Source organism: Apiospora hydei, assembly GCF_038363865.1.
Source record: "Apiospora hydei strain CBS 114990 chromosome Unknown utg000005l_segment0_segment0, whole genome shotgun sequence".
Taxonomy (NCBI): Eukaryota; Fungi; Ascomycota; class Sordariomycetes; order Amphisphaeriales; family Apiosporaceae; genus Apiospora; species Apiospora hydei.
Genome location: NW_027117364.1, coordinates 5,110,653 through 5,129,648, shown reverse-complemented (window position 1 = coordinate 5,129,648; position 18,996 = coordinate 5,110,653). Strand labels below are relative to the sequence as shown.

General features: G+C 50.9%; 5 protein-coding genes across 5 annotated transcripts; 3 read left to right on the top strand and 2 right to left on the bottom strand.

Annotated features, from left to right (window-relative positions):
• Nucleotides 1–3,514: 3,514 nt before the first annotated feature.
• PG997_007124 (uncharacterized protein) lies at nucleotides 3,515–4,264 on the bottom strand (the record flags this gene model as incomplete). Its single annotated transcript, XM_066811439.1, has 1 exon — nucleotides 3,515–4,264. One exon carries the CDS (start codon nucleotides 4,262–4,264, stop codon nucleotides 3,515–3,517), a length of 750 nt encoding a protein of 249 aa, XP_066670362.1.
• A 339-nt stretch (nucleotides 4,265–4,603) lies between these two features.
• Nucleotides 4,604–11,148, bottom strand: PG997_007123 (uncharacterized protein; the record flags this gene model as incomplete). The annotated part of the gene is made up of 21 exons (XM_066811438.1): nucleotides 4,604–4,834; nucleotides 4,896–4,937; nucleotides 4,993–5,013; nucleotides 5,070–5,400; nucleotides 5,793–5,856; nucleotides 6,297–6,388; nucleotides 6,443–6,469; nucleotides 6,562–6,579; nucleotides 6,639–6,658; nucleotides 7,053–7,211; nucleotides 7,298–7,359; nucleotides 7,980–8,256; nucleotides 8,332–8,454; nucleotides 9,533–9,745; nucleotides 9,799–9,819; nucleotides 9,875–9,895; nucleotides 9,962–9,982; nucleotides 10,035–10,076; nucleotides 10,135–10,149; nucleotides 10,626–10,662; nucleotides 10,892–11,148. The coding sequence occupies 21 exons, from the start codon at nucleotides 11,146–11,148 to the stop codon at nucleotides 4,604–4,606; spliced, it is 2,094 nt and encodes a 697-aa protein (XP_066670361.1).
• A 1,954-nt stretch (nucleotides 11,149–13,102) lies between these two features.
• On the top strand, nucleotides 13,103–13,869 carry PG997_007122 (uncharacterized protein; the record flags this gene model as incomplete). Its single annotated transcript, XM_066811437.1, has 2 exons — nucleotides 13,103–13,231; nucleotides 13,309–13,759. Coding segments are annotated over 2 exons (580 nt in total), but the record flags the coding sequence as incomplete, so codon positions are not given.
• A 137-nt stretch (nucleotides 13,870–14,006) lies between these two features.
• On the top strand, nucleotides 14,007–14,549 carry PG997_007121 (uncharacterized protein; the record flags this gene model as incomplete). Its single annotated transcript, XM_066811436.1, has 1 exon — nucleotides 14,007–14,549. One exon carries the CDS (start codon nucleotides 14,007–14,009, stop codon nucleotides 14,547–14,549), a length of 543 nt encoding a protein of 180 aa, XP_066670359.1.
• Nucleotides 14,550–15,501: 952 nt separating this feature from the next.
• On the top strand, nucleotides 15,502–17,307 carry PG997_007120 (uncharacterized protein; the record flags this gene model as incomplete). The annotated part of the gene is made up of 3 exons (XM_066811435.1): nucleotides 15,502–15,621; nucleotides 15,682–16,112; nucleotides 16,230–17,307. The coding sequence occupies 3 exons, from the start codon at nucleotides 15,502–15,504 to the stop codon at nucleotides 17,305–17,307; spliced, it is 1,629 nt and encodes a 542-aa protein (XP_066670358.1).
• Nucleotides 17,308–18,996: the final 1,689 nt, after the last annotated feature.

Genomic DNA, 18,996 nt, shown 5'->3' with positions numbered 1-18,996 from the left:
TTTGTTGATTTCAGTGAAACCAGTGGCGTAGTCGAAAGGGCTCACCGCACCGCCTGCCACTGGACGCTACATCTCGAGATACTGTATCCAATAGACTAATCGGCTTGGAAATACGCCGAGTAACTGTTTATTCCACTGACAATGATTATTGAGACAAGGTACTCCCAGTGGAACGTCAGGCGGTAAAAGGATTTGAATAGAAGAAGGACTAGGCGGTAACCGGTAAGATATGGTAGTGGAATAGTAGGATCATGTATTTCGTAGATAACCATTTACCCAAACCATTGCCAGATACGGCGTAGGGGGTGGGGGTAGGAGGTTCCGAGACCAGCACCATGCGTGGTGGGATAGTTACTCACTTCTAATTAAGGTAGCAAGTACGTAGATGGGCTTAGAGCATGTGCCGAGAATATAAGACGTCTGCGCGCTGTTCTTGCGTAGTTATAGGTAATTGTACCCTAGGGGGTAGGAGGCCGGATTTCCCGCACAAATCAGGGGGTAGGAGGATTTAAGGGGCTGTATCTCCTGCGATGAGGTTTGTCTTGAGTTCAAAGGACCTTCAGTGCGACTAAACTAACGAAATATACGTCTAAATACCTTCTGGTAGCTCTCTGGCGCGGCCCAAATGCGAGCTTGGGTCTTTCCCTTTTCGAGGGGGTAGGAGGATCTGGTAAGGCATGCCTCCGCCAAGTGTCGGCGCAATCGATCCATGCGGCCTGCATTACAGTCAATAGCTCATTCGCTGTCACGCCATTCTTCCTGCGGTATGGGCTGGCGCTCGGGCGCTCTGTTCATGTAGTGTGCCACGAGCGAACACGGATCCTAGGCGCGCACCCTGTCACATACAAACCTCGGCAACTACTTGCTTTGTATCGTCACACATCAGATGGAATCTGTAGGTGCTCTAACAGAGGTGATACCATGTGCTAGAATGACCATTTACCTGCTACCACCTTCCATCGTCGTACATGTCCGACATGGTATCCTCTGGTGGTTGATATCGTGTAAGTCAGCTCGTCCGAGGAGGCCCTCGGGCATGCATTTCACGCCTATTATGATTTTGGCTATGGTCTGTGGTCGGAAACACTGTCTGCCATCACATGCATCAGTCCTTACTTGTTGAAAACGTTCATTACCCGGCTCGAATTCTCCTACCCCCTGGTAATTAAAACTGAATTACTCTACAACCAGTGTATCCTATCCCTCCAAACTCCGTATACACCCTCAATGAGCTGTTCCGTACCGGTGTGCAACGTTTCGGGCTATTTGAGAAAGCTTTCGTTAAGATGTTCAACTCCTATCCTCCTACCCCCTACTTTATATGGGAATTTGTCTCTCCTACCCCCTGGGCAGCAAAGCAAGATAAATCTACACCAAACGCATCCTCTTCCTTCAAACCTTGCATGCGGCCTCGAAAACACTGTTAGAATGCATAGAGAAAGTCTTCAATTAACCAGGTGACTGGTTCTGGAAATATCGTAATCCCATCCTCTTACCCCCTACGTTAGGTGGGAAATCAGTCCTCGAACCCCCTGGTAATCAAAGTGAAATAACTCTACGCCAAATGCCCTGCCTTCCTTCAAATCTTGCATGCAGTTCTAGAGGCCCTTTGGGATCAAGGATACTGTATTTTAGATTAATTAGGCGCTGAGTTTGGGAGGTAGTGTAGTCTCATCGTCCTACCCCCTGTGTTGTATGGGTACCCGCCCCTCCTACCCCCTGATGTCCGGAAGCACTGATCATACTCAAATGCTGCTCTATAGATTCCAAACTTGATAGTCGCGGGAAACACACCATCTACGAGCTTGTAGCCACGTTTCAACTGAATCGGAGCTCTGGGGGCTGAGATATCCGCGTTCGTGTCTCCTACCCCCAAGTGCATAGGCGAGCGTCGCTCCCTCAAGCAACCAAGCAATTGCCGTTGCCCCTCAATCTCTCCACCTATGTAGTGTATTAGGAAAGTGAATTCAGCTGCCATATATGGCTGCTCCGGTCAAACTGTCTCGAATGGGAGTCTACTCGGCATCTCCTACCGCCTCGGTTGGATGAGTCTGGCCTCGTACAATCTTGGTATCCCGACTTGGGGAGGGGGGCTCCCCACGACTAGCCCCAGCCGCGCCTTGTTTTCAACAGCTGTGGCGGGACTGAGCTCGGAGTCGCTGACAATGTCCGACGGCGTGCGCATTGCCTTATCTCCGACCAGCCAACATCCTCTAAACCCCACCGGGACAGCCATAACAGAGACCTCGACTACCCAGGTCAAAGGAATACTGGCGGTTGATACAAGTCACGATATGATGCATCTTGAAGAGCTGGAGGCCCGCCTCTGTCGTCGCGGCTCGAGATGCCTGCTCCTAATGCTGCTGCCCCCTCTAATCAGCATGACAAATGAACAGCCAAGGCAGTGCGCTGTGGACCTCATGCCTTCCCGGCGACCCCAAGGAGGCGTAGTGAGTGTGCGTTCCAGGTTTGGTGGTAATTATGCCCGTAGAAGTGAGGCTGTGACTGGCACATCCTCCTACCCCCCACTTTGTATGCAAATTTCGTTCTCCTACCCCCTAGTTGTTCAACAAGAGATAATACCTCTACTATGGCCTGGAAAAACGAACCAAACTCATAGATCCAGTAATTAAGGGCTTCTGAATCTAATGGTGCTATCCATTTGCAGGCCAGAGCTTCAGGGCTGGCTCTTAGGGTGAATTGATCCTCCTAAGCCTTACTTTATATGCGAAAATCTTCCTCCTACCCCCAGAGAATAATCCATGAATAGAACCAGCGAGCATGTCCCAATAATAGTGCGAAGAGCTTTCTGTGGATATCCGAGTTCTGGCAATGCTATGGTACGTACATTTATCAAATATTTGGGCCCAATGCGGGTGGAGGGATGATTCAATCCTCCTACCCCCTGGTTTGTATGGCAAACCCGGCCGCCTACCCCCTAGCCTAGAATGATGGATAGCACAAGCAGCCATGCTTGGATACTCATATGTCCCTACATAGCAATAGATAACACGAAACTGAATGTGCTACAGCTTGTTTGGCCTCCTGTATCCAAGTAATCCAAAGATATACATTTTGTATGGTCCAACCCCTACCTCCCTCTTCATGGCCAGGCGCAATCCATCCACACTTCCACCTTAGTCATATCCATCGATGAAGAGGATGACACGTTCGCTCGCGTGGATTCGAATGCCCGACAGCCAAATATTCCCAGCACAGCGTTCCACCTTCGGGGTGGAGAGAACGAGGCACGCTTCAATCCCACAGCTTCTTTAGGTTATACTGGTGTGGATTTCTTGACTCGGCATGGATGATGGAGTTTGGACCTCGTCCATTATGGGAAGGGCGGGCTGGCTTCCCCAAAGGCTATGCCGGCAGCCATTGCAATGTTACTACGCTAGTTTGGTATGGAAGTGCTGCTCCGTGGGCGACGAGGCTATCCTTCGTCTGGTAGCTACGTTACTTTAAATTACTTGTTACAGACCAAGGTCCTACAATCCGGACAGTCACATGATTAATCAATATGACAAGTCAAAAACAAGATCAAAGCATCACGACAAACAATAACATCACGAGAATATATCATGAGAAGACACGGAGGAAGCATGTATAACCATTCCATTGAACCTTCAACCTTCCAAAAAAGAAGTTTCTGGAGAAAACCCCGGAGGGTTGAGAAAAAACTCCATGTGGCATGGCGCGCAGGTATGTCCTGCCGACCGCCAGCAAGCGCAATCCTTGACGAGTTGATGAACTCGAGTCTAAAGAAAGTATTGGTGTTGAAGATAGTGTCTTCAAGCACCGTCGGCGCTGTCGTAGCCGTATCCGCAGCTACGGCGAGGCAGCTCCTGGGCTTGGTGGGAATGCGGTTGGCCTCCCATTCAAGGCCCCAGGCACCTCCAGCTTTGGCTTCGCTGGGGCGGACACCTTTGGCAGGCGAGCCCTCGGTCTGCGTTGAAGCATCGACGGCTTCACGGCATGCTGGAGCGGCGGACCGCATGGCTGCATACGCCTGGAGGGTCCGGTCTGCGGCGTTGCGGCCCGGGACCGTCGCCTTGAGGCCGCGATTCTCAGCAGTCAACTGCGAATTGGCAGCGACGAGTTGTGCATTGGCGGCGGCCAGATGCGCATTGGCAGTGATGAGCTTGGCCAACTGCTCTTTCAGCTCTGCGGCCTGCGTCTGATGGCGGCGCTCGGCTTCTTGAACCTTGGAACACATCTCGTTGGTGAGCATGTCACGATCGCTTGCAGTATTCTTATCCATGGCTTATGGTGGGAAATACAGTTGCGAGACTTGTGCAAGTCTTGTGTACGTGTCAAGAGTGATGATCAGAGATGATGTTGGCAAGGAATTGGTCCCAAGCTCCAAAACACTGAAAAGTCCGGTCGGTTCAAAGGAGGGGCACCCACACCATAACAATAGGATTTGGTACAAATCACACAATAACAGGCCAGAATCAATTTATGGGACAGGCAGGCTACTGTGGCGGGGCACCAGCAACAAAGCCGGTTATTGAAGTACTGAAAATACATGCCGACTTACAAAATCCAGACACCTAGTGGTCACCTTCTATCGTCCAAGCAAGCTATATAATTCAAGAAATTAGTGACTAAGTTGAAATCTGCCTTTCAATCCTTTCCCACAGCGCTTGTCACGCGAATTGCTGTCTCGTGAGCTGCATAATTGGAGTTGTCCCCACCCAACAGCCTCATGTCGGTGTCCAGACTTGATGTTGTGGACAAGGGCTCGATCACCATTGTCGCATCGAGGCTTCATCGGCGTCGTCATCGGGACTTTGTAGTGGCGAACCGGCGGCTGCTTCTTGGTCTCGGCCTGTTCCAAGATACCGTCGTTAGTGAATTGGACATGGCCAAACAAAATGAAGGCTATTCACCTCGGTCTTGCTGCCCTCGGCAGCCAAAACGCCCATCAGGGCCTATATGCAAACGGTTAATGTACTCCAGTGCGAAGTGGTGCAAACGGATGTTTACCTCGCTCTGTTTATGGTTCAGCTGTACCCATGAAGTTAGCAATGCTAAATATCTCCAAATGGCGAGGAATAACTTACAGAGACGGTGCGGCTGGCGCCGCGGCTGCCAGATCGGCCGCCGCCACCGCCTCGGCCTCGTGCTGCCGCCGCCTGATAAATGTGTCGGTAATGCTCCTTGAGCGTGGTTATATTGGGCTGGTGCGGAAGGACAGCCTGGCGGGGCTCGCTAAACTCTGCACCGCTATCAGGTCCATTTCCCCATGTTAGCTCCCAAGGCGCCGGTACCCGAGGTCGATGCTGTGGGCAAGGGTGATCGAATTCTTGACGACCTTCTGGGTCAAGCAATCCTGTCGCATCAGAGCTTCCTCGGCACTTCTGGCGGCCCCCAAGAAGAGGCTCTCGCATGGCACTGGAAGGGTCAAGAAGCGATTTGCATCTGGGGCTTGGGGGTGGGCTTTTTCGGATCCAGCAGCGGCATGATCTTGAAAGCTAATCAGCGGGTTCAGGTATGTTGGTATCCGACACCACAATGTAGGATTTGGTGTGCGAAAAGCATCAAGGTGAAGGTACTGATGTGCTAGGCGAACTGGGGGACGTGGATGACAGTGGCACCTTGTACCTGGTGTCTGAAGCAATCCACCAGTTGGAATTTCGTCGCAAGCAAAAGATCTCCCAATAGAAAGGAAACTGCAGCATTTGCCTCGATTAGGAAGTGCGCCTTCCTGCTACACCAATAATGCCGCGGACTGTGCATGTTCCTGGGCCCTTTTCTGTACCTGCGGTAGCTGCCTGCTGGCTTACTACAGCACAGCGTCTGGATCACTGTTGCCTACATGCGGCTTTCCATAGCCTTGCAACCAGAACACTGATAGTTTTAATTGTCATTTGATTACTGCGCGACGGACCAGAATCACAGGACCTCCATCCACTTGCAGTTAGCAGCCAATCTGGCGGCATTCCGTATTCTAAATCCGGCGTGGAGGCATTCATCATATCACACGGTGTACAAGCGAGGTCACCAAAAGCCGTTAAAAGTTGCCAAAATTGCCACGGTCACCGTTTCCCATGCCAACGGCATTTGGATTGAAACTATCTTGGCCGACATTCCACGACTGCTGTGCTTTCTAGTCATTGTTGCCACCATTGAAGCCAATCATGCCCATGTGCCCTCAAGGGGCTAGGCCCTGCCCTCGGCAGCGATGCGGTCTAGAGCCTATTAGCGAACAGTCAGTATATAGAGGTACTAAAGAGTATGAAAGGATACTTGCCGCAGATTGGTGTCTCGTGAGCTGTGCAAAAACGTACAGTTAGCAACACCCAGTAGCCTCAATGTATAGGTCTTGGGGAAGATGTACTGAGACGATGCGGGCGCCGCCGCGGCCTCGACCGGAGAATCCCTGGTAGATGTGTCAGCAATGCACATAGAGTGTGACTATATTATTGCTACATACGAGGGCGCCTTATGGCTTTTGGACTCGCTGTTATGACAATATTTAAGTCAGCATAGCCATAGTAGGAGGGAGCATTGGCTCGACCAAAACTCAGCAGGAACCGTGTAAATGGGACATACGTTGCCTGGCATGTTGATCTGGATCATCGTCGTCAGTATAAGTCCGGCAAGGCCTTGCAGAGAGAGGGAGGACTCACGGTTTTTGTTGGGTTGTTCTCTGTCATCAAGTTAGCATAGGTTCCAAAGGTAGGGCGTGGGAATGTGTAAAGCATGTCACAATGCGGACTAGACTGGAGTGTTTCTTACGTTGGTTCTGGGTCTGGGTCTGGGTCTGGGTCTGCTAGAAAGACATGTTAGCGATGTTCTCTTTGAATCAGGGACGGGACTGACATGGGGACAGGAGTGGGTAGGGGTGTATTGACGGAGGTCTAATTGAGGGCGCAAGAGAAGAGAGAACGGAAATCAGAAAGAGATACGCTGGCCGGTGTTCTAGAGCTTCTGTTTCTTTGCCTCGGCGGTGGTCTTAATCATGATTAGCATGGAGCCCCAAAGAGAAGAATATACCGAGGAATAGATGGTAGTTACCTTGGCGGTCTCGGCCTGCTTCTTACATTGCCAAACATGTGGGTGTTTGCTGCCTTGTGTTGAAGGCTGCCTGTGTCGTGAAGTGGACGCCATGGGAGATGACATGCATTAGCGCAGCCAACGATGGAAAAGAACTCATGTCCAATATTGAGGGTGCCGGCATGACTGAATCCTGGCGCGTCTCCCTGCTTGGCTCATACACATCAGTGCAGTGTCCCCGGGTGATACCACGTGGAGGTGGGGAGTCCGACTTCATCACCCTGGCACTCACGTCCAAGACAACCAGAGAGTCGTGAAACGCGTCCACCGAAGTAGAGGCCATTGATTGGAATCCTGCGGGTGGTTAGCCCAGCAGGTAGATATGGCCGAAGCCCACCAATACCATATAAGCATCACCAAAACTCATACACCAGGACGCCCAGACTCCGAGGAGAACCAGACTACCGAAAACGGCCCTACAGTGAACGGACCGTGAAGCCAGAAAGAGTTTGTCGAGAAGGATCTGCTGTAGCTCATACCACCAGAAAGCCCGGCCTCCGAAGAGAGCCAGACAACCGCGAACGGCCTGGATGGAACCCGCCGTGAGACAGGGATTGAGCACCTCGAACAGTGATTGCGCATCTGAACGGAGGATTTGTGCCAATACTCTACTACCCGTACGCCTAGACACCTCATGACGGTGAAGTCAATGAAGGCTGAGACTACCGAATGAACGGACCGAGAAAGCGCCAGCAAGCTAGCTATGAGTTGGTCTTTGTTGAACACTCTACAACCCGTGCGCCTAGACACACTGACCGCGAAGTCGCAGTCGAACGGCCCAGACTACTGAATGAACGGACCAGGAGGCGCCGGCATGAAAGCCAGCAGTGAGTTTTGTTCATCTTCACTACCCTACAACCCGAACGCCCAGACACAACATGACGGTGAAGTCAATGAAGGCTCAGACTACCGACTTAACGGACCGAGAGGCGCCAGCAAGCTAGCAGTGGGTGTGCTTTCTTCAGCCCAGCGTTTGCACAACTGGGTGGAGGACTTGGTCCTCCGAGAAGAATTGTGTTCCTTGTTTGGATCTTGTCCTGTGCTTGTTGCACTCGCCCGATCGTTCGTTCGTTCGCTCGTGCGCTCGCGTCTTCTGTTGGCCCAGGGATCATTGTAACTCGGAAGCACAAGTGATTTGGCAGCTTTGGTGGATAAGTGAGAGGCCACCTGTTCGGCGTGACTCGAGGCAATCTGAGTTGAACGTATTCAGTCAGCAAAACATGAATGGCAGAGCAGTGTTTGCAAGGGAAAATGTCAACGACCAACATGCTGCGAGGAACGGAAGCACCCAGTGCCCTTTGCCAGTGCGGCATCGGCTGTGCTGGTCACGCTCTGCAGGTCGTGAGTGCAGGCAACGTTGGCTTTGGATGGAGCCATCTCGGGAGCCGACTGTGGGAATCAGAATGACAAGACCAGGTGATCGATGATCAAAAAGGAACAGTCGACATGAAGAAGGAAGTGCGCTGTCCGCAACCAGTTTGGTCGAGATGATGCCGTGGTGAACTTGACTGGGTTGGTGTTGAAGGGTGATTTGGAGGGAGAGTGCAAGCCTTGGACTGAACTGGTGCTTCCTTGGGATCGGATGCCTTGGAACCTGAGCCTCCTTCGAGAATTGCTGCCTAAAATCAAACCGGCAAGGGCACCTGCCCCGTACTGCAAGGCTTTGGTGCCAAAGACGGGCATCGGCTTAATCAATTGAAAGTTGGGTGGACTCTTGCACGGAACGTTCTCGAATACATCAACTTGCAATCAAGCAGTTTCCTACCATGGAATCTTGCCGCAGATGCTGACATCACGCGTGTCCTTGGCTTCCTTGACGCCAGCTGGATCTGGCAAGCCCCGGCCGCACGTTGAGCACCATGGCCTACCTTAGGTAGATGATGACTAACAAATTGCCACCAAGGTGTTTCCCACCGAGGCAGGACTACTTACGGGAGGGAAGTCTGTCGTGATTGCATTGGGTGCACCTGACCTTGCAGGTGTAGATGGACCTCAACTTGCGACCTCTCTCGTACCTTCCCACACACTCAGTGCTGACGAAGCGTTATCTGACCTTTTACTTGCGCCGGTATTCGGCAGTCACCTACCAACATGTTGCGCGACTTTTGACCATCATATGCATCGGCTGGGAGTTGGGTGAAGTCCTTGTATTGCTCAAGTGGCCGAGGGCGGTTCAGATATCCCTTTAATGGCGACAACGCTGCCCTCACGATACCATGCCGTCATGTACACATTAGGGAATAATATTAAATGCCGTGGTAGTAACGTTCATTCCACTGGCAATAATGCTTATCCTACTGGATGGCATACGGGGTTTAATTGTGTAGACTTTTCGATTATTTCCAGGAATTGATATACCAGCGGCAGCATTGTCGCCATCAAAGGGGCATCTAATTCATCCGACACACCTTGCAACAAGCACTCCACCTCCTCGTCCCTCCTGGTCTGCTGCAGCTGTCGGTGTTACTCCCCCATCAGCGGCGTGGTCCTCGTCGGCGGGTGGTCCAGATACATCCAACTTGTCCGCCACGCATTGCACCCAGCGCTCCATCTCTTTGTCCATCTTGTATGCCCTGTTGGTCTTCTGCAGCTGCCCGTCGGCCAGCACATCGGCCGGTTTCAGAACACAGGAGTTGCAGTCATCTTCTCGGCCTTCTTCTCGGCCGCCTCCTTGCAGTTCCTGCGATTCGTTAGTTGTCTGGCCGCCAAATAGCATCAGCACAGTCATCTTACGGCGATCTTGTTGATCAAGCCCTATCATCGCCGTCAGCAACGCGCGTTCTTGAAGAGGAAGTGATGTGCTACTTACGGCCATGTTGGCGTCGAGAGCCTGTGGATTAAAGAAGTTAGCATGTCCATACTTCCAAATACAGACGACAACGCCAGATGTACTAACGTCTCGACGTTTCTGGATGTTCTGGTTCCGTGTTAGTAACGATAGAATCCATATATAGCCATGTATAGCTTACGTCCAGCTCGTCGCGCAGGCGGGCCTGCTTCTTCTCGTACCACTACCCATAATATATCACCTGTGCCCGAGCGCTCGGGCGTGGGCAGGGTGAAACATACTGCGACTGAGCCAGCCTGAGGACAAAAGTTAGCTAGTCATATACTGAAGGGCAGGTGGTGACAAACCAGCGGTTCCTTGTCGGTGTGAAGGGTAAATATACTCTAATAGTGCATTGTTGGAGTCATGATGACAAGACACCAACAGGAAAGAGGATGCATCGTCGAGACCTGTGAGGGACTGGCCTGCTCATCACTCGTTGGTGACGGTGTTATGGTAGACTGCATTGGACTGGTGTGGGAGTGGTTCGCAATCAGAGCTTCAATTCTTGCCTGCTCGGGTGGTGGGAGTTTCTTTGGGATTGAGATTGAATGAGTACCTGCATACCTGCAGCTACATGCAAGCATCCTTAGATGCGCCGAAATCAAGCAACAAAAGCGCACCTGCCCTGGACTGCTATATCTTGGTGCCTGAGACCACATGCAACAATTGGAAGTTAGCACCTAGCTAGGTCTTTCGAGTCACCCAAATGTCTGATTGCCTGCCTATGTACTTCTTCCGTTGATGCATACAGGTGGGCACTCACAGTCCTACATTGATCGTAAGCAATTTACATCCCTTATGGATGTACCTAAGAAAGTAATCCTGGAAGTGGGATTGGTGCCAACATTCCAGTTCTCAAATTAGCTCTGCATATCAACATATGTGATGTAATGGTCAAGGAGGTGAGACAGCCCGCTGGCTTATATCCTGACCCGCATACATGAATGCAAGACGGGGATGTGCCTTCTCCTCCAGCCAATCTTCGAACACACGTACGTACGTCGTGGTTTCTTTCCCGATCCAATGTGACTCGATGGTGGTAACCTGATCATTGTGGGGGATTCGGATTGAGCCAGCGCGGAGTTCTTGGGTGAGAAAGGAGGCTGTTGCCCCGCAGTCGTTGCAGCAATGCAGAAAGGCCCGATGATGCGAAGGTAGTCATAGAGGCGTTGGTCACGGAAGCTCTCATGAACATAACCGCATTCACTACGCCCGACACAGGGCTCTAACCACGTAGATGCGAGAACGATCATCGTGTCCTGTTGGTTAGAAACCCACTTGGTAAAATAAATCTGTTGGCCGTTGGTAGAAAAGTAAGTTATGGGAGGGTGACTTCCATTGTTCCTACCTGATTTAGACAGCCGATCGCAAATACCGCCTCAGTATCTGATATGCCCGGGCTCTTTCGATATATGGCCGTTCCATTTCGACAGAAGGCTCACCAATTCTCAGCCGGCGCGTATGCGCGTGCGCTGCACCAGCACCAGCACAGCGCGTAGAGTCGTTGGAAGCGCACGTGGCTGTGCACTCAATCCGACATCGCCCGTTCGACCGCCTGACAGGACGCGTGATGTGATGCATACATGCTAGTAAAAGTCATCCGGCGAAGCACGGGTGCGCATAGGTGGGTTATTTCCGACATACTGGTACAGCACATCGCCAACTCTTGCCATTGGATGAGGAGCCGCGCGTGGGGGCCAATATTACCGGATCTAAGTAGCATCAATGTAGACCCAGGAATAGGAAGATCGACCTAACATGTAGGCTGACAAGGAGAAGGCCCAACAATTCCCATGCAACTGAACCCATATTTGCGACCTGCCGTCTCTACCCGCCTAGGTTAAGTAGTTGCGCGTCGCCCTCGCCCCCAACAGCGGTTGGTCCAGTTGGACTTACCCGACAGCTCGTCCCACCTTTACATCCACAGGCTCCTTACCCTGCCAATCGCGTATCTGCCGTATCAATATTGCATGCGAGGTCATAACCGATTTAAGTATGTACATATCTTGGCGTGCGGTCTGCGGCCAACCTCTGCTGTTGGTGTGACAGCCACGCAGTCACCCTTGTGGCTTTTAATGATGACAACTTCAGCAATAAGGAACTTGGGCCTCTGCGAACAATAACTACCTGACCCACTGATGACTGTGTATGTAGTTTAGCGCGGATTTGGGAAATATCGATTGCCCGTTGACCTATTAGAGGATCCTAGATCAGCTGTCAGCAACACATCACATCCTAAATGGTTCGTCAGTGTACACCAATGCTGGAAGCACCAGCCAGGGTAGAGGCAAGGCTAGGGAGAGCTCAGTTGCACTGAGCATCAGTGTGTGTAATCAGACGTGCCTGACAGCCGGCTTGTATGCTTGAGTGATAAGTGTGTGGGCATCGGGAGAGCAATGCTGTGTGGTTTGCGATATAAGCCAGCGAACGCCTTGTCGGCCGGAGTCAGTATCAAATCCATCTAGGCTGTGGATTGTCTGACCAGTGTTTAATAGCCTCAATTCAATCAGACGTGTGCTGGGCAATGATTAAAGTAATCGATACCCCCTTCACTGTGCCCAGTGACGGAGTGGGCAGGTAGGGGAGAGAACGGTGTCAGCCAGGGGTTGCATTCTCCAGTGGCTCTGCATATTGATTGCCACTCTGGGTCGCGGCCCATTCGGCAGTTGGTGCCTACCTACCTCCTAGCCAGCAGCGGCATCGTGTATATTAATTGGATATCCCTAGCTATTATTAGTCGAGTACCGGAAACCTTTCACCAGCTACATATCCGGGACACGCCGGGCGTTCTCAGCTCACACGGACACATCCTTACTCGATGAATACCTGGCAACGAAATGAAGACATCTGCAGATGGCCAACATTTTGCCCAGTAAGGCTGAGTCCGCATCGATATGCATTAGCTGTGCCATAGCCGTGTGGGGGCAGGCCTGCGCGTATCGGCAACTGTTGCACAGCATGCCACCTTGGGCAGTTGCCTCACCCCTCCTTGCCACTACGATATTGAAGGTCAAGCATATCGTGGTATTCTGAATCCCATATCTCCACATCTAGGTACGACTATATATGTTGCTTCCAACCTGAATCCCTTCCCTCAGAGACGAGATTCAGTATCTATACCGACTCCTTCTAGTAGTTACAAGTACTTACAGTTCAATCACCATATTCAGCATTGACTTTGCAGCTTCTCCTAGATTCGATCCAAATATGGACAACCTTCAGTCCTTGAACTGGACCCTCATCAATGAGATGGCGGCGTCTCTCACGCAGGAGCAGCGAGACCAGGCAGAGTGGAGGATGCGTAATTCCAGCCGGCTGCCAATGAGTGACTATCAGGTAACCTATGAATGGCGACATTTTCAGTTTCGCGCAGTTGCTGACCGATTACGTGTCTTTGTCGCAGGTCGCGATAGGCGTCCTTTTTCGCTCTGGCCTCACTGGCCTTCGTCGGTCGCATCGCCATCCGTGTCTGGTCTCGACACCGGCTAAGCTTCGACGACGCGTTCCTGTCTCTCGGTTACGTGTCCCTGACCGTGGCGACCATCATCTTCTACGTGCGGGCGCGGTTGATATACTACAACTTTGCCTTGGTGAGAGGAGACCTGATCATCTCGCTCATCGCGTCTCAGGAAATGCAAGACGTTCTCGACCAGAAGTACTGGTCGTTCTTTTACATGGCCTTGATGTTCGCCGCAATTTTCTTGGTCAAGTTGAGCTACTTCGCGTTATTCCGGCCGCTGCTTAGACAGATGCCCAAAGCCTTCATTAGGTATTACTGGGCTTCCGTCGTCCTTACCGTGGTTTCTGGTATCTTCCTGGCGCTGGTGCACTTGATCATATGCCCCTACTTTGGTACAAGTTCAAGTAAGCCCCCTAAATCCCCCAAGTACGATGGCGTTGCGGAACATCTACTGACGAAGATTGTAGCGAAATGCATTCCCAAGTTGCCTGTATCTGACGAGCTCTTGGCTTTCACATTCTGGATCGGACCGGTTCTTGACGGCTTGACTGACCTTGCTAGTACGTCCAGCAACCATAATTGTCTGATGCTTTGCCCCACTAACATTTTTCAGTCGTGTCGATTCCCATCATCGTCCTGCGTAAAGCCCAGATGCCCCTGTTGAGCAAGATCGGGCTTGCTGTCTTCATGTGCCTCTCGCTGTTCATGCTGGCTTGTTCGATCATACGCGCGGCAGCCACCCATTACCAGGGCGCGCTAGATGCACCCTGGATGTCCTTTTGGGTCCATGGCGAGGCCTGCATCGGCGTTGTCATGGCCTCGATCACCGTATACCGGTCGGTCTTGATTGGGTCGGGCAAGCAGTTGGGCAAGGTTCAGAAATACTTGGAGAAGCTGATAAGGAGTCGCGAACCTGAGAGCGTGGGTCAAGTGAACAACCAAGCAGGAACCACTCGGAGCCGGTTTGGTCGACTTTTGCTTTCCAAGATACCCACAGCCACTCTGACGGGACTTGCCACGTTGTTCGCTGAGTCGACCCGCATTCAGGGGCCTAGCGGGCACATGACAAACAACTCTGGGCTCGAGCTGGGCGATGCAGACTACCACGAACACTTGAGAGACACCCTGTATAGAAGTGACCCTAAAGCAACAAGTGGATCCGATCGTCAACAGAGCCAGGAGAGTCGGCACTAGCCCGGGGGTCTGACGAGGAGTACCCGTGATATTAACATCATAAGGATACCACTTTCGGTCCATGATGAACAGTGTTATTGGGTCTGTTATCGCCTATGGTCGTTGGACAGAAGAACCCATGTCTTGAGTAGTGTCTCGAACTCACTGAAGTCTGGATTTACTCACGGGGAACTCGGTTTGAGATTCTCGAACGATGTTGTCATTCCTTTTCTTGGGGTCTTGGGCTTGATGAGTACATGGGAGGGAGGATATTATACTTTGGTCTTCCGTGTCAACAAATACATTAACGGTCAGTGGAACGGTTGCTGTGCTTAGGTGTATACTTGCTCTATAGACGGAAGCGATAACCCGTGTATCCTCTTAACGGCGAAAGCCCTCTCACCAGATTACAGTACTGTGAGGGGATACCGTTACTGCAATATGGGACGGGCGATCAGATAGTAGTAGAACAGGGCATCTCCACGGAGATGACCCAGTAGAGATGATCTGTCGAGCCTGGATGTGGTGTCTGCCAGTACTTACCGGCCGGCCAGGCTGCTGCTCGTGGGCTGGCGTGGGCCATGCGACCACAGCCCATAAGCCGAAAGGCAACTCCCCATCAATAGGCAATGTCGTAATACATGCACTGATCGCACCAATGGCACTTCAAGTCACTTGGCTGCCTAGGCAGTTTGTGCTACAACAGCTGCACCGCCCCGGAGATGGCGTTTGTTTTCGTTTTTCGACGCCCCCCACTTGAGACATGTTGGTTGGTGATTGCTTGTGTTACAGTGCAGATAGACCCCCCCTGCCATCTCCCGCATGTAGTTATGTAGCGGGTGGTGCGGGCGGATATGTTTGCCGACTGGAGCCACCACCCCTCAGTCGTCAAAACCATTCTTTGCTGCCCTCCTTAAATCTATCGTTTTCTTCTCCGTCTCCATTTTCCTGCCTGATTCGTTCGCCTTCAAAAATGTCCTGGTCTATCGTCTTTTCTACAGCAGGTATCCTGCTGGGTACATTTTTCGGATACATCCTCACTGTTTCCTACAATCATCGCCGCAGAATCAATGGGCTCCGCAAACGATGTGTAGTGAGTTCGCAGCCTTGCAAGCTTGACTTTCACCACCACCTAGATTAACACAGTACATAGCCCATGCCCGAGGGGTGGAGCTGGGTCACAGGGCACCTGCTCGTGCTTCAAAAGTACCTCGACCGACTGCCGCCCAACGCAGCCGTGACATCGGCAACGCGGGAGATGTGCGGGGAGCTGTTCCCCGACACGGAGATGTGTCTCATCGACCTCTGGCCCTTCTACCCGCCGCATTTCATAGTCTTCAACCCGGAGGCGATCATCCAAGTCTGCAACAAGGATAACCTGCCCAAGTTAGCGTTCATGTCTCGGCTGATGCGTCAGGTGACCGGTGGCCCGGATCTGCTCTCCATGGATGGGGAGGAGTGGAAGCACTGCAGGTCCCTCTTCAACCCCGGTTTCAGTACCGGCGCGATGAGCAACAATGTCCCCCACATTGTCGACTCGATGCTGGTCTTTCGCCAAAAGCTGATTGGCATGATAGGCCAAGGGTGTTCTCGCTTGATGAGTATACGACCCGGCTGACGGCGGAAATCATTCTGAAAATCTCGCTGTAAGGCACTGCTGTCATCCACTCGCCTTGTCTACCTCTATTGATCAAATTGAAGCGGCGACGATTCCAACTACCAGCGCTCTCCGAACGCTCTCATGACGGCACTTAAACGCATCCTGGAATGGCATTCCTTCTGGGATCCTCGAATCTTGCTGCACCCGCTCCGCCCCATGGTGCAGGCCTATCACGGCTACCTGATCGACACTTACATTCGAAAGCTATTGGACAGGCAGTACCTGGAGGCCAAGCATGCCGAGTTGGCAAAAGGGCTGGACGAAGACCCCAAATCCATCAAATCCGTCACTGCCTTGGCGCTGGAAACATACCTGAGGGACACGAATCCCGCCCCTCAGAAGGATGGTCTGGATGAAGGGTTTGCGCACATGCTTGCGTCCCAGATTAGATTGTTTCTATTCGCCGGCACCGACTCGACTTCCACGGTGTTGGTCTACTTGTACCACATGCTGGCCAAGCATCCGGATGCACTGGCCAGGCTGAGGAAAGAACACGATGAGGTGTTTGGGCCGGACCCGGGCGACGCCGCGGACCTTTTGAAGGAGAAGCCCAGCCTCCTGAGCAGCTGCAAGTTCACACTGGCCTTCATCAAGGAGACGTTGCGTCTCTATTCGCCCGCCGGAACCATGCGTGCCGGGCTCCCGGGCGGCACCATCACCGACCTCCGGGGCCACGCACACCCCCTAGACGACATCGGCATCCACGTCCTGCACCAAGCGCTGCACGTCAACCCCCGCATCTGGCCCCGGCCCCACGAGTTCCTGCCCGAGCGGTTCCTCGTCGGGCCCGGCCACGAGCTGTACCCGTCCCCGGCGGCGTACCGCCCCTTCGAGCAGGGGCCCAAGAACTGTCTCGGCCTGACGTTGGTCCACAACGAGCTCAGGATCGCCCTGATCCTCACCTGCCGCGATCTCACGATCACGGATGCGTACGACGAGCTTGATGTCAAGACGAAGAACGACGTGGGTGCGCTTGCGAAGCTCAAGAGGCAGTTGCTTGGCGCGGCGGACAGACCGAGAACCGTGTGTGGCGAGAGAGCCTATCAAACGGACGCCCCCGGCGGCCACCCCATTGACGGTTACCCTTGTCGTGTCGAGTGGGCTGCAGCGGAGCTCTGAAGTTTTACATTGCATAACGTAATCCATAAGCGAAATAACCATATAAGCGAATTGACCACTTTCGCTAAATTTCGTACGAAAACTTTTATAACTCAATTTTTTTACTACTTATTATAGTTAATACTTAGAAAGAAAGGTAAATAGTTTTAGCGTTTTAAGCGTTTAAGAATAATTTAAAATTAAGTTTTTAACGCGCAGCCCGAATATACGAAGTTTTTTATATAATCTTTCGTAATCGACAGCTCGGTATTTTTACGAAACGCGAAATATCTGTTAATTTTTAAAAGTTAACAGATTCCGAAGAAGATATAATCGTACGATATATAATCGATTTAAATTCGCGGTTATTCTTTCCCCGAATAAGTGGTGTAAAAGATATAGTAAATCGACTGCTTCGTTAACGCGACGCGGGACGCGTTAGCGTTAACTGGGCTTTTAATTTCGTACGACGGTAACCGGACCTCCGGACGCGTTTTAATCGAAAAGTCGACTATTAAAAAGTTTTTTACGAAAATCCCGACGCGTATCGCGCGTAGTTTACCCTCGTACGGAATATAATTTATAAATACGGGATTTAAAAGAAGGATATTTATAATTTTAACGAGACTAGGTTTATTATAAATTAAATCTCGTTTAAAATAGTCGTAACCACCTCCGATTAACGCGGAAAGCTTAAAGTAGTATAATAAAAGAACCGGGAATAGGTTATAATAATCCAGGGCGTCGGATTACACGGTTACGCTATCCCTCCGTATATTATTTTTTCCGGGAAAACGCACCTCTCTTTCTAGTATAAGGACAGCTTATTGCCGAAGGACTAAGTAATCGCAGTCACTAAAAATGGCTGGACTATAAATGAAAAAAGCGAGGACTAAATTCGATATTTTAATTAATATACCAGGTTTTATACGAAGGGTTATTATCGCCTCTTAATCTTAAACGGCCACGAAAGTTACCACTTAATAAATTTCGAACTCTATTATAAAAACAACTCGATTATTATACTTTACATGCCTTTTTATTCGTCGCATAAGCTCCAGCCTTTTAATATCGGCTGTTTCCGTGCGTTAAAAAGGGCGTACGGGAAAGAAATTAAAGGTCTTATACGGGCGCATATTACTCACATTTTAAAGGAGGACTTCCTACCAGCGTTTTTAAAAGCGTTCTAAGCGACTTTCACCGTCTCGAATATACAAAGAGGCTTTCGAGGGACAGGACTCGTCCCGTACGATCCGGAATATATTATTTCATAATTAAATATAAAGCTACGTACTCTAATACCTCCGGGGATGTTTTTCGGCCTACTTATTCTTTAGGAATTAAAAACCCTAAATAACTTAATTAAAGCCTAATTTTAAACCGAGTACGTTAAAAATCGAATCGCGCGATATTAAAATAGCTCTCCGATATTAATTTTCGCTAAACTTAACTAGATCGTGAAAGGTATAACGCAGGTTATACACCGGCTCGCTTTTTTAAAAAGTAAAATAATCGCACTATAAGAGGTAAATAAAATACTTAACCGGCGCCGCCGTACGAAAAAAAACAGTTATAGGATAAAGGATTACTTTATATATAAACTGGAAAAGATTCATAGTTTTAAAGGGATATTAACGGACAGTTACAGGATAAATCGCGCCGGAGTAGTAGTCGTACGAGAAGGCTTAAAACGCGCCCGCGACGCTATAA